Below are 18,799 nucleotides of genomic sequence, written 5' to 3'. Positions count from 1 at the left end.
CTGTAACACAGCTGACGTGGTCTATCTGATCACATGCCCATGTGCCTTGAGATATGTGGGGATGACCGCACGCAAGGTTAAATTACGCATTGGAGAACACCGCAGTAATATCCATTGTAAGAAAAGCATGACTAAATTGACCGAACATTTTCTGCGTTTTAACCACACGGTGGATGATCTACATTGGACTATCATCGAACAAGTGAAACCAGCGTTCTTGTTTGAAAAAGAACAACTCTGGATTTATCGCTTATCAACACACTTGGTGGGTTTAAACGATAATATCCCGTGGGGAACAGTCCTAAGGCGTAAATAACCCATGTTATTAATGCATCCTGTCAGTTCATTTCACTATATCTGTCATTTTGAACAGAGTATGTTGTACACTCTCTGTACTCTAGTGGTTCCATGACAGCTTGATACGAATGAGATCGTTTAGACACCCGGCGGGTTCTAAATAGAGTTTACATCTGATTACCAATTGGGTTTATAACGTTGTACCGTATTGGTTCCTAACAGGATTCATGATTACTTTTCCACCTAAACCATTCACATTTTGTGTAGCATAGGTGTTTCAGTTTATAGACCCTGTTTACACATTTTTTACATTTTTCAAGTCCCCTAACTGCGACTTTGTCCCTGTCTGTTGTATTTCGTCTGTGCTCATACTATCGAGTAAAGTTTTGAATTACGTAAAGTAATTCTACGGTCTAGTTTTTTGTTAACAATAAGCGAGGTAGTCCTTCGTTTCTGTTGCCACCACTGACGTATGATGAGATCCGGTTTACGGACACTGCCTTAGACTTCCGGTCATTACGGAGGCTTTCTCTATTTAAACTTGCACGCCCTGCACTTCGCTGACTCCGGGCTCGGTGGTATACTTAGGTTTAAGAACCAGGCAGAGGACTTGGATGATGTAAGTACCGCCCGATGGTTCTATTCCTATTTTTACGAACATTAGCGTGGTGGGCCAACTGATGGACTAATGGGTGAAATGTGAACTTCCCTTTTCTGTCTCTTTCATAGTTGTTCTGTAGTCCCGCCACCCACCTTCTTGCCCAAGGAGCTCACCTTTCTCTACATATACGTAAGCGCCCGTTTTTTTCCATTGTCTACTATACGATTTAGTTATCAGTGCCTAATCTAAATGTGATTACACTTAGTACGCAATGTTGTTCTTGTGATGACTCGTTGGTCTAATGGCCCGATTGAGTATTTCTCGAACTGAGATTTAAACCAAATATTTATAATACAAATGTCACTCGTTTGATTATGAGTTAACTATGGAGTTGCAGCACATTTAATGTTGGTTACACAATTTTAATTGACCACATTGCTAGAACTGCTTCTTTGAACCATATCTTGCACTCAATCTGTATTTGGTATGAATAATTTCCAGACTACATATATATGTTGATACAGTATACGTATATATTTTTTTACAGCTACCCTTTCGGAGTTGTGGAAGGCCTGTATTGAAACCGTGAGTGTATCGGTTTGTTGCACCTGAGGTTAGGGTAAGCTTTAGTAAGCTTATACCGCCAAGGTGTGAATTTTTGTTAGGTCCTGAAGAAAGCTTTGTGATACACAATTAGAAACTGAAACATGTCGACCAATACGATTTCAATAGGATGTATCTGACTAATTCATAGTCAGTATTAAGCATCCTTCACTGTTTTTAAAGTGTTCAGGCTTCATCACAATTAAAAACATTTGCGGATGAATCTTGACTTTTTAACTTTTTCACTTTACACCAGGAGTCACTATATTCTTCTAGTCTGATTTTTTTGCTCCGCCTTAACAAAGCGTCGAAGCACACTGGAGGTACACAAGGTACCCCTGGTGGAACCCCATGATGAAGCATGTCACCAACTATGTTGGTGAGTGAGGGTTCCACGGAAATATCAGATTGATTTGCAGTTTGGCATTCTTTTATTCTAGGATTTATTTGTCTGTCTATTTCAGTTTTCACACTCTTTTGTTGTGATTTCTTATCATGGCTTGTGCCACCGCCGGGGTAGTCATGCGTGATAACGGAAAAGCCTCAGGATATCGACTGGCATAGTCATCTATGACCAGTATGTAACGTTGTCCTCTGGAGGAAGGGGTTAAGGGCCCAACTAAGTCCATCCCAACTCGCTTAAAGGGGATGTCAATGATGGGCAGGGGTTGACGGGGGGCTTTGGTGATGGACCCAGAACTCGTATATTGACACCGCACGCAGACTGCGCAGTGTTTGGCAACGTCCACATAGACACCCGGCCAGTAGAACTTCTCTAAGAGATATTTAAGGGTGTTGTCCTTCCCATAATGTCCACCCCCCATCTTGTTATGGGCCAACTGGAGCACATGGCCCCGGAAGGGTTGTGGGACAAGCAGTTGGGTTTTGACTAGAGAATCTCTTTTTTCGGCTCTATACAACAATCCCCTGTTTACGATAAAATAGGGTCCTACCTGGTCTGTTGGCTGTTCCTGGACCTGTTCCCAGGCGTGTACGAGTGTTTTGTCCTCCCGTTGGGCTGCCCGGAAACTATAAGGTGCTGCTTCATCTGTATCTGCAAGGGAAAGGGGAAAGGCAGTCCGTGATAGCTGTGAACAAGAATAGTCTTTTTTATCCCGTCGCCTTTCTCGTCTACTCTTCTTGTCTCGGGTGTCTAGCCGCTCTATCTTGGTATAAACAAAAGGGGCTTCATTTAACCACGTATGGGTGTTTCTTTTTGTACCCTCCATATAGGTCTCAAATTTTGGGTGGTCGGTCCCTATAATAACGGCTTCTGGCAAACAGGGAATCACACCCACCCTTTTTAAGTGAGGGTCGTTATCGACGTCTAATAAGACTTCCGCCATAGGATATGATTTCGTATCCCCAAGTACGCATGTCACCTTCACTTGCTCGGTGGTTTGCAACTGGGGTTCCTCAACCAGAGACCCATCTACCACAGTGACGTGACACCCGGTGTCTAACAACGCTCGTCGTTTCTTGCCATTTAAATACACTTCTGTTTTATAGCGTTGGGAACCCTCCCTTGTTACAAGGATCCTGCCCCTAGTATACCCCACTTCCATGGGTTCAGCGGAAGGAGCTCGGTGAGGACATTGTCTGGCTATATGGCCCCATTCCGCGCAGCTAAAACATTGAGGACCTTGCCCGCTAGCACCTGAGGGAACCAGGAGTGGTTTCGGAATAGAGCGGAGTGAGGTTAATGGTCTGGGGTCGGGTTTTAGGGAAGGTCTAAAGGGGGAAGGCAACTGGGGTCGTGAAAGTGGAACCGGAGTCTGGGGTCGTATAGTTCCTGATCTAAAGTCTGGGGCCCTATGGAAGGCACACGCTATTTCCACCGCAGAAGAGGTGGTAAGATTCGGGTGTTGCTTCACCCATGATCTCGTAGTGGGGGGCAGGGCGTCCAGGAATTGTTCCAGAAAAACCCTTTCAACTACCTCTTCTATTGTGGATATGTGGGGTGTCAGCCATCTATTGCCTAAGTCCCTTATCCGATAATACAAAGCCCGAGAATTATCCCCAGTAGTCCATTTTTCTTTTCTGAATTTAGTACGATAATGCTCTTGATCGAACCCCAGTCTCTCTAAGATCGCCTTCTTCACGTCTACATAGGCTGTGGTCCCAGCTGGATTGGCGGCTTGGTATGCTGCCTGTAAATCTCCAGAGAGGAGCTGGGCGATGTATTGGCCCCACCTCTCTTGTGGCCAGGCTGCTGTAGACGCTACTGGCTCGAAATTTGTAAAGAAATATTCCGGGTCTTCCCCTTCCTTGTACTTTTGTAAGACCGTTCCTGGGACATTGGGATGTACTCGGGTGTGTACTATCGCGTCGGTAAGTCTTAGAATGGCTGTGTCCTGCACCTGTTGATTAGTGGCGACTACAGTTGCCTGGTCCTTTAGGGCTCCCTGTAAGGCTTCCCTCTCCAGTCTAGCTGCCTGTAACTGTTGCTCAAACACTAACTGTAAATGTCTTTGTCCTTCGGCCAGTTGGGTGAGCATATCTTCCAGAGGCACGGGCTCTGTCATGGCTGCTACACACAGGGATCGGGACAGGACATCCCACTTCTGACACCACTTTTGTAAGGAGGCTCGAGGGCCGAACTAAAGGGGATGGATGGAAACCAGTCAGTGGATGGGCTTTCAGTATATACTGTTTATTTTCATCTTCGTCACAGTATGAAGGAAGCAGTCTGTGCACAACTAACTGAGGGATTATACAAAAGTAGCCTCCATAAAGGAACAATATATGGTCTGGTCTGTGGAAGGCGGGTTCTGCTACCCCTCCTCTCTGTCCTCCGGGGTGCCGGGCTTTCCTGCTTCTCTTTGGATTAACTTTCTCCTCCCAAGGACTCCAAAGCAGGGAAAAGAAGAACAAGAAAAAAAGAAAACACGGGTCAGTCTTTGTTTCTAACCCTAGGGGTGTGCCACCGTCACCAAAAACGTCGTGGGGAAGGGAAGGGAAAGAGAAAGGCATGGAGGGACCGGTTTCAGGGGGTGATAGGGGTTAAGTGTGGTAATCGAACTCCGATGGGATGTGTCAGTGAGTTCACTCTTCTCGGGTACCCCAGTAGCCCCACCAAAAGGATCCTCTGAGAGGCACTTGCCTGGGGCCACGACCCGTGAGCAGGGCCGTGGCAGCTGGACCCGGGGCGTCCTCCCGTAGGCCGCTGGGCTTGTCCGCTTTGTATTCTTTCTCCTCGGGTACTGGGACCTCAGGCGTTCCTCCCCCTTGTCCTCCGCCCGTCTTCGGTATTCTCCTCCTCGTCGGGTCTTCAGAGGCTCCTCCGTCCTGCTCCTCACACGCCTCGGCGTCTCCTCCTGCCGCTCCTTGCTCCGCTGTACTCTCCACTATGCTCGGCTCGACCTCCACTCTGCTCCGGCCATTTCCTTACCAAACTCCGCCCTTCTTGTTCTCTGTTGGTCCGCACGTCCTGACGTCACGCGTCCCTAGCGCGTCTAGAACGCGGGTTGTTTCCGGTGTCCCTTCTTCGTCTTTGTCCGTGTTACCCGACTTCCGCCGGGCTGAGCCTTCATCTTCCTCACACACCCTCTATAGGAAAAACACTGCTTGCAATTCTGTTTTATATGGACAATCATCACATCCTAGGTTCCAAATACTCTCTATTCCATTTGGTGAAATGATGGGAATACGGCGCATCTGCAGTGAAGACGTGGCCTTCCGTTCAGAGATTGACAAAGCTGAGAGGAGATTTGTGGATAGGGGTTATCCACCCAATGTGATATCTCCAGCCAAACAAAAAACCTTGAAGTTTGGCCGTAAACAAACATTGAAGGATAAGAGAAAAGTCACTATAAATGACGATAGAGTCTCTGTGATTACACCCTTTCATACACAAACCATGTTTTTTTAGGTCTCGCCTAGCTATTGCGATATATGCGAGACTCTAGTAAAGGGGCTCCCAAAAGTGCTCCCAAAAGCGGATTGCATGGCGAGCACGCGCACAATCATGTGCATCGTGCCGCCATGCATTCCGTTTGGCATTATTCTTCAAAGGGTCCGCTCCCCCGCCTGGAATGCGCTCCCCCGCCGGGCTTGTCTTGTTTATCCTTCGTAGCATTTTCTCAAGCTAGGCTTTCATACCGTACTTCTCTGGGATGCGTGGTTTTTTTTGTTATGCTCGTGCCTTTCCCCGTCCCTCGTTGCTAGTTTTAAAGATAAGAGGAATTTATATGCATCCTCGTTTGTTTTGACTGAACGAAGGGAATATATTCACCCTGAAAAGAGCACTGTGCCAGCAACCCGTCTGTGCTGAGGTACGACGCAACTCCCCCTTCGCAGCTACAATTCCGTTCTGCACAAAGGCTATGCAACTGCACAACCTGTGTACTTCACAGTGCTGCTTCCCAGTCTGCACTGACTGCACTGAATCCGCACACGGCAGTGCAACCACCGAGGAATGCTGAGCTCACACACACCACCAATTCGTCCCCTCAGCCTGTACTCAATGCCCATCCTGGACTGTAGCGCTATATAAGGCTTTAATGCTCCTTAAGGGCCATTTCACCGCACAAAACCCGCCGAAAGGCAGTGCGGCGCTGTTCATGCAATTAGGCACATTTAACAATACATTAACTCTAGAGTAACGGCATATCGTGGACTGTAAATACAGACACCAAGCGCACTGCTATAAAACACCCCATCTCAGGAGCTTCAAAACAGACAGAGTACACAGTGAACAGCTAACAAAATACCTGTCAGGGTCTTTGCGAACCAGGATATTAACAACGTCGTCGAGAGACGGCATATCACGTCTTTCAAAACAAAACTACCCAGCAACCAGTGTAACCAAACTGGTACTCAGGGTCTTTGTGTACTGGGACACCAAACACAGAGAAAAGACGTTGTGGACTTTCAACATCAGAGCGTCATGGCATGAATTTAAAAAAGAAAACAGACACTCGGAGCACAGTGTAAAGAAACTGCACCTTGCAAACTTAAATAAAACAGATGCCGGTGCGCAGAGTAAAGCAACAGAATGGCAGGATTTTTGAAACAGACATCCTGTGCGAACTGCATCTCAGAGCTTTTAAAGTCTTGGGAGACACAGCACCACGAGTAAACAAATGCAGGGTAGTCTTACAACTTGTCTTCTAGTCCCACTTGGAGAATGACCATGGTTCAGGAAGACCGGGGCCTCCTTGCGTGACGTGGATTCATGGGTGATTGCACCCGCTCTTCACCCACCCTCTGCTCCCACCATCGCTTCACTTCAGCATACAGAACCTCAACCCACCTGCATGTGGTCTCACTACCCTTACCTTCAGCCCACAGATTTACCTCAACTGTTCTCGTTTCCACCACTACCCTAACACAAGTACAGTGTACCCCAAACATCCTCGCATACACACCCACACCCAGCGTACCCCAAACCTTCTCGCATATCCCCTTATGCACAGAACCCATCTCTCATCATACCCCTACACACGCACTTTATACCAAAACATCCTTGCACACTCCCACACACGCAGTGTACCCCAACCCTCCTTGCATACCCCTCACACAGAGTGCACCCCAAACCTACTCTCATACCCCCACACACGCAGTGTATCCCAACCCACCTAGCATACCCCAGACACAGAGTGTACTCCTACCCTCCTTTCATACCCTCCACACTTGCAATGCAATAGGTCTCGCATTACTGAGCTATTGGTGTTGCATTATTATTAGCAATGCCAATAGCTCAAACTTTAATAATGCGAGACCTATTGCATTGCAAATGCTTGTTATAACATTGTACTTAAACATTGGCACATTATACAGATGGATTCGAATTTGAATAAATGCATTTCTACCTAACCAAGATTTATTTACAAAAGAGGAACAAGTTTGAGTAATAGACTATGTCCTAGCTTTTGTCAGTTAGAGAAAGGTTAAGTCAGGACCACACTGGTTACCTCCTCAACCAAAGGGGCATTGTCTCTCATATACTTCACACTATTGGGGTGACATAGTGTTATCTGTTCCATTGAGCACACTTTACTGTTTACATGTTACAATTGATTTCCTGGAAACTGTATATGTGCTAGCACCTTTATAGGCCACTGACCAACTCACAAGTATTTATTACTCTCTGGAGTACCTTCCCCTAGGTCAAAGAACACTTGTTACTGGAACAACAAGGGGGCCAGCAACTCTCACTTTTATGTGGTTTTCACAAACAGATGACGTGGGTTCCAAAGCAGCCTTCACCAAGCCTGTTTGGGAAGGATTCTCATCCTTGTGTCCCTGCCTGGCCATCGTCAAGACTGAACCTTAACCCCTTCCATGCGTCGGACGCGCGTGAGCCGTCCGACGCATAAGTTCTCATATGCGTCGGATGGCTTCTGTGCGTCCAACGCCATTGCTGAAGAAATCCTTCGATTTCTTTAACTCCCTCAAAGCCTTGGGAACTGAGGTAGAGCTTCCCAAGCTCCCGAACTGCCCCCCAGCATGCACGTTGCGCTGACGCCACTTCACAGAAACCGAAACTGAAATGAGCCTTTAGGCTTATTTCAGTTTCACATTCTACGTGCTCAGGGGGCTATCTCAGCCCCCTGAGCACGTAAAAAGACGGGAGAAGTATCCCTAGTGGATCCCTGCTTGGGGATCACCCCAGGAGGGTGATTCCCAAGCATGGATCCACCCACTAGACACCAGGGAGGGGGGGAGCCAAGGGCCTTTGCTCCCCCCAGCATATTTGGCCAAATTCAGTCTTTCTGCCTCCCCCTGGGGGGGGCAGATAGGGGCAGTAGCCCCCAGTCTACCCCCCGGGAGGGGGGGCAGAATGCCCACTAAATGCCAGGGATTTATTTTTAGGCACTTGTTTATAGGGTGGGGCTTCCCAAATCGGGCATTCCAATGCCCCCACCCCCGCCACAATGATAGCCTTTCTGCCCCCCCTGGGGGGAAGATGGGGGACAGTAGCCCCCAATCTGCCCCCCTGGGGGGGCAGAAAGTCCACTAGACGCCAAGGACTTGTTTTGGGGTAATTTAATTAGGGTGGGGGCTGCCCAAAATGGGCATGCCGATGCCCCCGCCACAATTACAGGCTTTCTGCCCCCCTGGGGGGCAGATGGGGGCAGGAGCCCCCAATCTGCCCCCCAGGGGGGCAGAAAGCCCACTAGACGCTAGGAATTTTTACTGGGAAAGTTTAATTAGGGTGGGGGCTGCCCAAAACGGGCATGCCAATGCCCCCACCCCACTGCCACAATTACAGCCTTTTTGCCCCCCCTGGGGGGAAGATGGGGGCAGTAGCCCCCAATCTGCCACCCTGGGGGGGCAGAAAGTCCACTAGACACCAATGACTTGTTTTGGGGTAATTTAATTAGGGTGGGGGCTGCCCAAAACGGGCATGCCAATGCCCTGCCACAATTACAGCCTTTCTGCCCCCCTGGGGGGCAGATGGGGCAGTAGCCCCCAATCTGCCCCACTCGGGGGGGGCAAAAAGCCCACTAGCCGCCAGGGATCTTTTTGGGGGCAATTTGAATTTGGGTGGGGCTGCCCAAAACGGGCATGCCAATGCCCCAACCCCCACCACAATTACAGCCTTTCTGCCCTCCTGAGGGGCAGATAAGGGCAGTAGCCCCCAATCTGCCCCCGGGGGGCAAAAAGCCCACTAGATGCCAGGGATTTTTTTGCCAATTTGAACCAAGGGTGGGGGCTGCCCAAAACAGGCACGCCAATTCCCCCACACCCCGCCTGCAAAACTTCCTGTCTCTCTACCCACCTGTGGGGGATATGGGGGTGGTAGCCCCCAATCTGCCCCCAAGGGCAGAAAGCTCACTAGAAACCAGGGATTTTTTTTTTATTCGTGTAGGTGTGGGGGCTACCCAAATTGGGCATGACAATACCCCCCCAGAGAAATTCCAGTCTTTCTACCCCCCCGGGGGGCAGATGGGGTAGAAAGCACACAAGGCACCAGCGAATATGCTGTCTTTTTTTAATGCGTGGGGGTGGGGGCAGATGCCCCCACCCCCAGAAAAAATAGCCACAGTCTTTTTGCCCCCCCCCCGAATCCCCCCAAGGTCAGCAGAAAGCCCACTAGGCACCAACTTTTTTTTTTAGCAGTGTGCCTACCTGTCGATTTTGGGCACTAGCGCAGCTGGCGCATAGGGTAACCTAGCAAACCTGTACATTTTTGAAAACTAGACATCAAGGGGAATCCAGGATGGGTTGACTTGTCTGGCTCTCACCAGGTTCTGGTACCCAAAATCCCTTGCAAACCTCAAAATGTATCCAAAAAAACACATTTTCCTCACATTTCTGTGTTGGAAAGTTCTGGAACCTGTCTGGATCCACAAAGTTCCACCTAGCCCGCATTCCCCAAAGTCTTCAGAGAAAAATGGTACCTCACTTGTGTGTTGGGTCGAGTACCCGCGATAGGCAAGGGCCCAAAACCTAGTGAGGCTAAATCAAATTTACCTATCACAAACCAACTTGGGTTTCAAGGGGGGGTCCCATGGGTTTTTGGCCCCGGGCTCGGTGGCCATCTAGACAAAACTACCAAACCCACACATTTCTGAAAACTAGACACCCTGGGGATTCCAGGGAGGTATGGCCTGCGAGAATCCCCCAACGTTTTTTTACCCAGAATCCCCTGCAAACCTCACATTTAGCTGAAAAAATCACTTTTTTCACACATTTTTGTGTCGGCAAGTTGTGGCATCACCGGGCTGACACAAATCTCCTACCACCCAGTATTCCCTCAGGTCTCCCAATAAAAATGGTGCCTCACTTGTGTGGGAGGCCCAAGTACCCGAGACAGGCAAGGGCCCAAAACTTATTGAGGCAACATCAAAATTGTGGGTCGTTCATGGAGCAAGTTAGTTCAAATTCACCCCACTGCTACTTGGGCTTCCGAGTCCTTCAATGTGTGGCTGTCCCCAATTGGGACCCACCTTCCTTGCAGACACTCTAGGGATAGACTGAAGCAAGCACAGGCTTCCAGTTCCTCCTTTCAGCCTTGCCAAGTACCACACATTAGGTATTAGACTAACACATTTTAATGTGGTGGTCCGCATCACCGTATTTTTGGCACCGTGACGGCACCTGCGAAGTAGGTAGTGACTGCGACCAGTGCTGCATTTACCGCAGCGGCGAGCGCAGCGTTCCAGTGACGTGTACCTTTTACAAGTTGTCTTCTCCCCGGTTTGGGAGGGAGGAGCAGCTTCCTTCTACACTTGCTGGTCTTCTGCTAACTGCCTTTTCTTCTGTTATTTTTTTATGTCTGTGATCTTTTTCTTTTTTTTGTTCTTTGCTTCAGGCCTGCTGACTTTGCTGTTTGTCCATGGGTGCACTCCACACCCTGTCACATGCCTTCTCGTTTAATGTTGATTTAGAGTTTATTGTAGTGCACAAACTTGTCTTGTGAATGGTCCCAAATATCTGCTCTTCTTTCAGTGTAACCTGACTGGAGACTGGGAAAATGACCTTGGATCCCACATGACATTCTCGAAAGTGGATAAAGATGGTTTACTCACAGGTTCATATAAGACAACTGTGTCTGTTTCTGACGACCCTGTCAACACCTCTCCTCTGGTTGGCTATCAGCAGAAAAACAACCAAAATTCAGATGGACCAACGTTCGGCTTCACTGTGAAATGGGCTTCAACAGGTAAGGATGCATTAAGAGTAAAGCTAGCGACTTACAAGTCCGTTATCTGACAGTAATTTTAATTTTAACTTCAAGGTTTACATTACTGTAAAGGCTGCGCCTTGGCCACTTACCACCATTTCTGACAGAGATCAGGAAGAAGAGAGATAAAGCAGTGGTGGCTCCCCTGCTAAGGTGGAGGAGCGTCGTCCCACTGCTTTGCAGCAGTGTAAATAAAGAAAAAATAAAATAATTTATTTTAACAAGCCAGCTGGATTTTAACCTATATATTACATATTGCTAATAAAGAAGATGATGGAACAATCAGATTAAACATGAACTTCCTTCCTGGTGCACCTTCCTATTGTTGAAAAAGTTTTTGATCTGGTTCTCAGTGGTACCTAACAGCGGCAAGTGCCGGAAGAATTGTGCAAGGGACACCTATTTTGATGTATTTGGATTGAGGTGCAGCATTAACAGTACGCTGCTGAAGTTTTGTCTATGTATGAAAAATAAAGTGATAATAACTCAATGTTATTATCATTTTACTTATTCCTGCTGCAGCAGCTTTGGGGACAGGCGGGGCTGCTCTGCTCACAGAGCAGGGGGAGGATTGGTGGCACTCTGAAAGTGCGCGTGAATGTTTGGCCGGCCGTCTCGCGCCGTCCAAACAGTCATGCGCACTTTGCATGTTCTCCACTGTGGCTGCATTACAACCTGGGTGGAGAACATGCCCAGGCTCCCAGTCTCTGGCTGAGCGACCAATCCCAACGCTGAAGCGTTGTGATTGCCTTAGGGGAGCCTGGGTGCTTCCTGCTCCGGCTAGAGCGGAGGGACGATGGAAAAGAGACGCAGCGACAGAGGTAAGTCTAATTTTCTTTTTTTAGACCCCCTTACTCCGCCCGAACCGTGCTGCCCGCCAATAAGATAAAGGCCAATAATTGGTGTGAAATGTTGTCAGATTTCACACCGTTGAGGTGAGATTTTTTCCATGTAATTTTCACATTGTCCTTTATCCTTTCTCCGCCGTTGCCAAATGATTTGTAGTAGGTTTTTACAGCTGAACGTCCTCACTAAAGCAGAATGGAGAGGAAAGAAAAAAGTTCAACAATTATATGTTAAAAATAGTCAAGACCCCGCTTTTTTTTTTGCTTTTTTTTTTTTTATTAAAACATTTTATTAATCAGCACTAGCATATCAATCACATTACAGAGGAGTAATAAGAGAATCACAAGTTGGCGATAGGGTACATCAATTAGTGCGAAAAAGTCATTCGGAATGTCTAGGGCGAGGGGGGGTCCTCTTCAATGGGGGAGAAAGGTGGCTGACATATATCTCCACAATATGAATTCCACATGCGCCACACACGCACCCACTTCTTTGGGCAGCCACGAGCTACATATACAGTTTTTTCTCTAAAAATTGACCAGTCTAGGTCTTTCTCCCAGTCGCCCACCTCCGGAGACTGAGACGCCCACCACCTCTGAGCAATATTTCTTTTGGCAAGCATAAGCCCCAGAGTGGCCCATTGTAGCAGGCAGTCATTCAAATCATTTGGTTCCCAGATATTCAATAAACATCTACGAGCGTTCAAGATGAGTTGTGTGGACAGGACAGCGTTAATAACATCATGCACGCTACGCCAATAAGATTGAATACTATCACAGTCCCAAATTATGTGCATAAAGGTACCTGTTTGGCCACACCCACGTCTACAGTTCCCCTCGTCCATTTTCCCCATTCGCACCAGTTGGGGACCAGTCACATATACCCTATGGAGGATTTTGAGCTGAACAAGCTGGAGGCGTGCAGTTATTGCCACGACTCTAGGCGAGGACACGGCCTCCTGCCAGTCCTCATCATCCATCTCAATTCCATCACTGGACCACTTCTCCCGAAATGACTGAAGGGGGTCTGGCGTGTTGTTTATTAGTTTCTATATATTAAGGATATGGTGTTATCTGGGACGAGACCATCTAAAACTCTGTCCTCTAGTGGAGAGGATTCGGGAGCGGTGCTACCACGCTGTAGATGGGAACGCAACACATGCCTGACCTGTGTGTATCAGAAAAATTCAGAATTTGCTAAGTTGAACTGCTGATATGAGGTGGCGAATGATTTAACATCATTTTTATCCCATAGGTCACTTATTCGCGAGATTCCTATAAGGTCCCACTTGTCGAACCCTTTGCTTTTCCACAAGCTACCCAGTTGTTTCGAGTCCCACAGCGGTGTCGCGAGAGTAAGCCTGCGACTCCATCCGAGGCATTTGGTGGCTGTGTGCCAGACTTGGACTGCATGTTTGGTGGGACCCATGAGAGCAAAGCGGCACGGCCTGGAATAGAGGGCTCTATTATAGTTCCCACCCGGTAGGAGCCACCTATCCATGGTATAATCTGGGTTCCCGGGGAAAGTGTAGGTGCCATGGTTTATGGCCGCCAGATGGGCCACCCAATAATACCTCTTAATGTCGGGGAAGCTAATGCCCCCATCATACCAATTTAAAGTAAGCTTTTTAAGGGCAATACATGGCTTTCCACTCCAGAGCAAGTCCCGTTGGAGGCTCCCGACCTCCCTGAAGTAGGACGTTGGGACCAGGTCTAAGGAATTCTGCAGGACATATATAAACCGAGGCAAAGACATCATCTTAAAAAGGGACGCTTTTCCCAGTAGGGAGAGCGGAAGCGATTTCCAGTTGCTTATATCCTTACGCAGCCTGGCCGGGGGAGTAGATTTTGGGAATAACAGAGCGATGAGTTTAGGGAGAGAAAAATCCCCAGATATTTAAAGCCATCAGAACATAGCTGTATTGGGAATCCCCTCGGTAAGACGGGCGGCTCTCCAGCCAAAACAAACCACAAAGATTTGCCCCAATTGATAGAGTACCCAGAGAACCTGCCAAAGATGGCAAGAATATCTAAAACCACAATCAAGGACCATCTCGGAGAAGTCAAGTAAAGCAGGATATCATCCGCATAGAGCGAGATACAGTCTTCCCAATTCGGGGACCAGCGCATGCCCGGATCATTGGATCTCTGCGTATCCATGCCGCCAGTGGTTTCAAGGATAGGACAAATAGGAGGGGGGACAATGGGCACCCTTGCCGGGTCCCCCGGCCCAGCTCAAAGGTGGCGGATTTTTTGTTGTTGACCACTACTTGGGCTAGCGGGTTAGCATATAAGAGCTGTAGCCATCGAATGAAGTTCGGGCCAAACCCAAACTTTTCCAGCACTGCCCAGAGATACGGCCATTCAATGGTATCAAAGGCAAGACCCCGCTTTTTAATTTCATTCACCTTCCCATTTTTCCATCTATCAATGTGTCAAACATACTCACCACTCCATTACTTCACCAACCTAAGGGTATCCCTCCACTCTTGCGAGCAGGTATGCCTGTATGTTTGTTGTTTGTGAATGTGTGTACGTCTCAGAACCTATGTTGTCTGTGTGTGTGCAGTATGCATGCCTCTGTGTGCCTCTGTATGCAGCAAGCATGAGTTTATGTTATTTATGTGTACGTGTATGTCTGTATGTTTGCATGCATGGTTACGTCATTTGTTCTGAATGTTCATGTCTTCCTGTATGTCTGGTGTTTCTGCCCGAAGCAGAACCTACTGAATCTGACAATGCTTGTTTTAAATTGTTAGCCGTTCCTAATTAAAGGGGCGTCTATGATGGTCTTCTTCCACAATAAGCCTTTTCTAAGCCAACTTTGGGGCACCCTGGCTCCCCTGAGCCAATCACAACACTGAAGTGCAGCGTTTTGATTGGTCTGATCGCTGTGGTTTATCGCTCAGCCAGGGACTGGGAGCTTGAGCATGTTTTCCATCCTGGCTGGAATGCAGCCTGTGTGGAGAACATGCAAAGTGGGCACCAGGCACCCAAGGGGAGTGGTAGGCACTGTTATCAGTGCGCATGACGATTTGGCCTGACTGAGACGGCCGGACAAACTGTCATTCACACTGATAACAGTGCATACCATTCCCCGTGGGTGCCTGCTATCCTCCCTTGCCCGGCCCCAAGACTCCGGGATACAAAATAAAACGATAATGAACCACAGTTTAATATCGTTTTATTTTTATTTTATTTCCCCTGCTGGAAGGGGGGGGGGGGCTACGCTTCTCCGCCATAGCGGAGAAGCCGCTGCTGCAAGAACTGCACCTTGTTTACAAAGATGGTCCAGTTCAGCTCTCTCCTTGCGCTACTGCTCTTTGGGCTGCTTAGCACCAACGCTGGCACCGCTGTGCCACGCCAGAAGGGTGCTTGCATTAAGGTCAACATAGTTTCCTTTGAGGCTTATTCCTCTTTGTATGTGTGCCACAGATGCAGCACACAGAGAAAGAAGTAGTAATGAGGAGTAATAAAGATATTTCTCCTCTATATTCCAGCCTCGGGTAGTTGCACCATTTTGCACAAATCCATGTTTATAACTCTGTGTAAATATGGCTTTGCATTAAAATACATGAGTGGATCCCCAGGAACACCCATGCTCCACCCAAGTAATGCCTACCTGGCACAAGGTAATGCTATGTGCTTCCTTGCTTTACTTTTGTGTTAAAACCCCACATAAAAACACACAAACTTTGATTGCAAGTACCAACATGGATTTTGCTTCGGGACTGCGCCACAAAAGTGGCAAACCCTGGACCCAAAATCTTACTAATTCCGACTCCAAGTTTTTCCAAGTATTTGTGGACACTCCCATGCTTCATTCCCAAAGATTGCAAAGTTATTTTGTGCTGAATGTATTGTTGACCTTCAAATCACGCCATCGCATCAGCGGAAGATTCTTACAGTGAAAAAGATTAGGGGAAAACACTCAATATGCAGTCTAAATTATGGGCATAAGCGCCAAGAAACCGACTTGGTGTATGAGCGCTGTATAAATGCTAGTAACATAACATATGGCAGGATTCTGATTGATGACATCTCTGTCACTCGTAAGTATTTAGGCACATTTCAGCCTTCTCTCAACCCTTTTGGTATTCTGTGGTTGGGGGATGTCCCTAGAACTTTTAACTTGTATATAAGTCTGGCTGGAGAAATCTGTAGCTGGCTTGCTGAGGTCTTACATTCAATCCCTTCAAACAGTGGGAAGCTCGTCAGCCATTTGTTATTGCAAGCAGGGCGACTGGTACAGGTTAGAGGGGTGGGAGGTGTCGACAGATGATGGGATAGGTCAAATAATTTTTTTTTTTTAAAAACACTTACCTAGCGCTCACTGCATCGCCAAAGGTAAGTGGTTTTATTTATTTTATTTTCCGAGCCCCCACCCCTCACCGCCCCACCGCTTTTACCTGTACCGGAAGTGCCTGGTTGCAAGTATTATGACTTGCATGTAGTATGATATGGCATATAAACATATAATTGGTAAATTAGCTGCAAGAGTCCACATAGGGAGAGAGGAGCTGTTTCTTCTCTCAGTAAAAAACAAAATCTATTCATTGGACTATTTGTAAAAAAAAAATGCTAAAGGTGTTCAAATTTGATAGCTAACAACAATGGATATTTTTCCAACTTCTTTTTATTGGCATTCATTAGTACAATTGTTACAGATATATATTTTCCCACAGTATCAAGGTACAATTACAGCCAATCAGCTAGTATCAGTAATAATCTGTGTGATGACGTCGAGTTCCTGTGGGTGCTGTATATGCTACAGCAGGTGTTTGCCAAGTAATAAACCAGGGAAGGGGGGGGGGGGGGGAAATCAAACTAAGGGGGTCATGGAGCTATAGGTGGTACGGCCAGTCTAGGGCACACGTGGTCCCTCTGGTTTCTGAGTGGGGGCGCAGTTGTATCTCACTATGGAGGATGGGGATTCGCGGGCGGACACGCTGCATAGGTGAGTGGGTCGGGTTAGCGGGAAGGGCAGAATACTAGCAAGCCCTAGGGAGGGCGTTACTCCTCAGGGGGGGGATCTCCAGTTGTGTGGGCCCGCGCAGTGGATAGCTGTGGGTCGTCATGGGTTGTCACGTTCGTGGTCGATGCAGCAGGAGCCTGGGACTGTTTGACTTGGTGTAGCAACAGCGCCCATTCCAGGGAAATTGGGGTTTTTCGGATGACTTTCGCTTCCTCCTCTCGTATTGCATCCTCTTCAGCTGCAGCCCATTTGAGCACCGCTCCCACCCATGCCGCAATCGGGGGGCTAGAAGGGGAGCGCCAATGCATGGCTATGCAGCGCTTAGCCAATAGGTGAGCCAGGGAGTCAAAGCGTATGGGCACTTTATACCGTTTCCTCCGACCGACTATGCCAAGCGCGCAACCCTCCCATGTGGTTAGGTGGGTGAGGCCGGTGAGATCTCGGAGTGTCATGTGGACAGACTCCCAGAAGGCGTGGATACCCGGACAGGCCCAGAACATATGATGAAAGTCTGCGACTGGCGCCTGACAGCGGGGGCAAAGAAACGTTTTATCAGGATAGAAACGCTGTAGGTGTGCTGGTGTTAAGTAGGCCCTATGTAGTATGTGGTATTGTATGTTCTTAAAGCGTGCATTCCTGGATACTTTCTTGGGGAATTTGAGTGCCCTCTCCCATTCGTTATCGTGAAATGCCCGTCCAGCCTCCTCCTCCCACCGGGCCCGCAGGCGCCCTAGTAGTGGTGGTGTCAACTGCCTGAATGATTTGTATAACCATGTGGTGAGATGCCGTCCCGCTCCCATTCGTAGTATCATGTGTAGGACCGGATGTGTGGGGGGCTCCCCTTGTGTGAGGTCATAGTATTGTCGGTAATGACTGATGAGTTGACGGTGCTGTAGGAATTGACCCGGGGGGAGGTCGTAGTCATCAACAAGTTGTTAAAATGGTCTAAGTTGTCCCTCCTCGAATAATGTTTCTGCTTCGGTGGCATCTCTGGACGTCCAGTCCTGAAGCATGGCAGGGGTAAAGAACTGGGTATTTTTAGGCCAGCCTACCAGTGGCAATAGCGGTGTGTAAGGAGGTCTGTCTGGGGTCATGCGGTGTATGCGTTGGATACATTTCCGGGCTACCTCCATCTGGAGGGGGTAAGTCCTGATGGGTCGTGCTCCCGGTAGGAGCAGACGCCGCAACTCCGGCATCGTCACCCGGCCCGTGTCTGTGTATGTTTCGGACGTGTATCTATCAGCTGTCCAAAAGGAAAGCCATTGAAGCTGTGCCGCCAGAAAATAGGCCTCGAAGGATGGGGCACTGAGTCCCCCTTGTGTCGTGGGTAGTTTCAATTTTGCCAGCGCGATCCTGTGTCGTCCCTTACCCCATATTAGGGAGCCGAGGAGCGAGTCCAGCTCCTTAAAGAAGGATCTGGGAGGGATCACCGGGAGGTTGGTAAAATAATAGAGTAGCCGTGGGACTAGGATCATTTTTGCGAGAGCAACACGGCCGATTGGGGCCAGTGGAAGGTTCCGCCAGAACCCGATGGTGGACCGTATACCGGCCAGTACCCTCCGGTGGTTACCCGCGAAGATGTTGGCGGGGGAATGGTATAGGCGGATCCCCAGATAACGGGGGGCCTCCGCCGTCCAGCTTATTTTCTGGTCACCTATCCAGACTTCCTGGGGGGCTGCGTTCGGGCATAGGGGGTACACTGTGGATTTATCCCAGTTCACTCTCAGGCCCGATGCGGCGGCGAACTCGGTCAAGGCAGTCCCGAGTAGGGTGAGATCGGTTGTAATGTCCCGTATATAAAGGAGAAGGTCGTCGGCGTATAGCGATCCACAATGGGTGGCATC

At 48.4% G+C, this 18,799-nt stretch overlaps 1 protein-coding gene across 2 annotated transcripts in view; it reads left to right on the top strand.

The window, feature by feature from the left end:
* The window catches only part of LOC146797980 (avidin-like), a 122,991-nt gene that overhangs the window by 92,938 nt on the left and 11,254 nt on the right, over positions 1–18,799 (top strand). For both annotated transcript variants that reach the window (XM_085625205.1, XM_085625204.1), the window contains one exon: positions 10,901–11,114. In XM_085625205.1, the coding sequence (XP_085481331.1) occupies positions 10,901–11,114 (214 nt within the window). The remainder of the gene's footprint in view (positions 1–10,900; positions 11,115–18,799) is intronic.

Source organism: Triturus cristatus, chromosome 9 (genome assembly GCF_964204655.1).
Source record: "Triturus cristatus chromosome 9, aTriCri1.1, whole genome shotgun sequence".
Taxonomy (NCBI): domain Eukaryota; kingdom Metazoa; phylum Chordata; class Amphibia; order Caudata; family Salamandridae; genus Triturus; species Triturus cristatus.
This window is presented reverse-complemented; position numbering and strand designations above follow the sequence as displayed.